General features: G+C 45.1%; 1 protein-coding gene across 1 annotated transcript in view; it reads right to left on the minus strand.

Moving 5' to 3' along the window:
- Positions 1 to 2,917, minus strand: part of TECPR2 (tectonin beta-propeller repeat containing 2) — a 133,385-nt gene that overhangs the window by 45,886 nt on the left and 84,582 nt on the right. The window contains exon 13 of the mRNA XM_017528066.2: positions 2,408 to 2,549. Within this exon, the coding sequence (XP_017383555.1) occupies positions 2,408 to 2,549 (142 nt within the window). The remainder of the gene's footprint in view (positions 1 to 2,407; positions 2,550 to 2,917) is intronic.

Consider the following 2,917-nt stretch of genomic DNA (forward strand, 5'->3'; position numbering starts at 1 on the left):
TCAGCCTTCTAAGTAGCTAGGATTATGGGCATGTGCCACCATGCCCAGCTAATTTTTGTATTTTTTGGAAGAGATGGGGTTTCACCATGTTGGCCAGGCTGATCTCGAACTCCTGACCTCGTGATCCGCCCACCTCAGCCTCCCAAAGTGCTGGGATTACAGGCATGAGCTACCACGCCCAGCCCACCTAGACAATTTTTAAATTTTTTGCATAACTATCAAATATTTCCTAGTATATTAAATTAGACATATCTATATACAATGTATATGTTATACACAACACATCTCAAAGAGCAAACACAACTCACTTACTACATTCTCATCTGAAAGACCTCAGAACAGTCAATGCAAGACAAGCTTTCAACAAAGCAAGTCTGAGGTGACAATACAACCAATGGGACAAGATACTTAAAAAACACCAAATATGGCCCGGGCATGGTGACTCACATCTGTAATCCCAGCACTTTGGGAGGCTGCGGAGGGCGGATCACAAGGTCAAAAGATCATCTGTGGTGAAACCCCGTCTCTACTAAAAATACAAAAAATAGCTGGGCATGGTGGCGCGCACCTGTAGTCCCAGCTAATCAGGAGGCTGAGGCAGGAGAATTGCTTGAACCTGGGAGGCGGAGGCTGCAGTAAGCCGAGATGGCGCCACTACACTCTAGCCTGGCAACAGATCGAGACTCCATCTCAAAAAAAAAAAGATGAAGAAACATCAAATATTTCACGGCTATTGACTATCAGTGCAATCCTTACCTACCACAGTGGGAGAATGTGGGAGCTATGCTAACACTAAACAATGCCAAAGATGGGAAAGAAGACACTCCTTTGAAAATCCATTCTAGGTCAAGGGTGGTAATTCACGCCTATAATCCCAGTGCTTTGGGAGGTCAAGGCGGGAGGATTGCTTGAGCCAAGGAGTTCAAGACCAGCCTGGGCAACACCAAGACCTTGTCTCTACCAAAATAATTAGCCGTTTAATGCAGAAGGTCTCATCGTAGAAAAAAAAAAAAAGAAAGTAAAAAAGAAATAAAAAGAAACAAAATAATTAGTTGGGCATGGTGGCATGTGCCTGTGGTCCCAGCTACTTGGGAGGCTGAGGTGGGAGGATTGCTTCAGCCCAGAAGTTGGATGCTACAGTGAACAGTGAACCCGCCACCCAACTCCAGCGTGGGCAAAAGAGTGAGACCCTGACTCAGGAAAAAAGAAAAGAAAAAGAAAAGAGAAATCCATTCTAGGTGCTCTTGCTGGGACCAAATCACACAAAGTTAGCTTGAGTATACCCTCATCCTGTTTCTTAAAGTGTGTCCTTTTCTGGAAGCATGTGGAAAAATTCCCCTTTCTTTGCTGAAATATCATTTACTTAGAGGCCTTCTTAATGAGCAGAGATAGCTCAATTTTAATTTTGGGTTAGGCTTTCAAACCTACTGTTTGGGCTTTTTTCTTAGCACATTTGTTCATAATTAAACATTATTATTACCTTAGTCTTCAAATGGATGTCACTGGCTTTATTTAGCCTATAATAATAAATTTATAAATAATATCAAAATAAATAAAGTGCATTATTTACACAAAGAGTTTTGCAAATTATTTCCTATAATGAAAGTGCTCGATGTTTCTAATATACTCAAACACAGCAGAGTCTAATCCATTAAATAGAAAAAGTGAATACTATTGGCTGGGCGTGGTGGCTCGGCCTGTAATCCCAGGCCTTTGGGAGGTGGAGGCAGGCGGATTCTTCTCTCTTTTTTTTTTCTGAGATAGGGTCTAGCTCTGTCACCCAAATTGGATTGTGGCAGTATGATCTTGGCTCACTGAAACCTCTGCCTCCTGGGCTCAAACCATTCTCCCACCTCAGCCTCCTGAGTAGCTGGGACCAAAGGTGTGTGCCACCATGCCCAACTAATTTTTGTATTTTTGGTAGAGATGGGGTTTCACCATATTCCCCAGGCTGGTCTTGAACTCCTGGACTCAAGCAATCTGCCTGCCTTGGCCTCCCAAATTGCTGAGATTACAAGTGTGAGCCACTGTGCTCGGTCTGGGTCTGTGTGGATCTCTTGGGCTCAGGAGTTTGAGACCAGCCTGGGCAACATGGCAAAACCCTGTCTCTACAAAAAAATACAAAAAACTATCTGGGCGTGGTGGTGCACACCTATGGTCCCAGCTACTTGGGAGGCTGAGGTGGGAGAATCACCTGAGCCCGGTAAGTCAAGATTGCAGTGAGCTGTGATTACGCCACTGCACTTCTGCCTGGGTGATGGAAGGAGACCTTGTTTTAAAACAAACAATAAAAAAGTGAATATTTTAAATTTAATCCAGTATCTTTAAGGAACAGAGAGAGGTAAGAAAAGGGGAAGCAGAAAAGGTCAAGGAGAGCTCAGCACATAGCCCGGAGCTGAACACCTACTTGCCACCAGTGGTCGTCATCTCCTTGTGGCTTCTTGGAAACAATGCCAGTTCTGAACCACAGGTTCCCACGGATGTCCAGGGCCCAGAGAGTCTGCTGATCCCCAAGCGTTATGCAGACGGGTTCTAAAGCTTGCCTTTCGCTGAAAATAAGGAGGAGAACATGAGGGTCAGCACCCACAGGCAGAGTGCCCAGAGAGTAGGCACAGCTGTGAGAAGAGATGTGACCCTGGAGCAGGTCATCAAGTGCCAGGGAAGGAAGTTTGAGACTATGCAAGATAAATGGTTCACATGGGTGGCGGCGTCTGAAAGACACACTGATGACCCAAAATGGCTGGAAAACTCTTGAGAGAAAATAACCTAGCCGGGCACGGTGGCTCAAGCCTGTAATAACAGCACTTTGGGAGGCCGAGGCGGGTGGATCACGAGGTCAAGAGATCGAGACCATCCTGGTCAACATGGTGAAACCCCATCTCTACTAAAAATACAAAAAATTAGCTGGGCATGGTGG

Source organism: Cebus imitator, unplaced genomic scaffold (genome assembly GCF_001604975.1).
Source record: "Cebus imitator isolate Cc_AM_T3 unplaced genomic scaffold, Cebus_imitator-1.0 Scaffold52, whole genome shotgun sequence".
Taxonomy (NCBI): Eukaryota; Metazoa; Chordata; class Mammalia; order Primates; family Cebidae; genus Cebus; species Cebus imitator.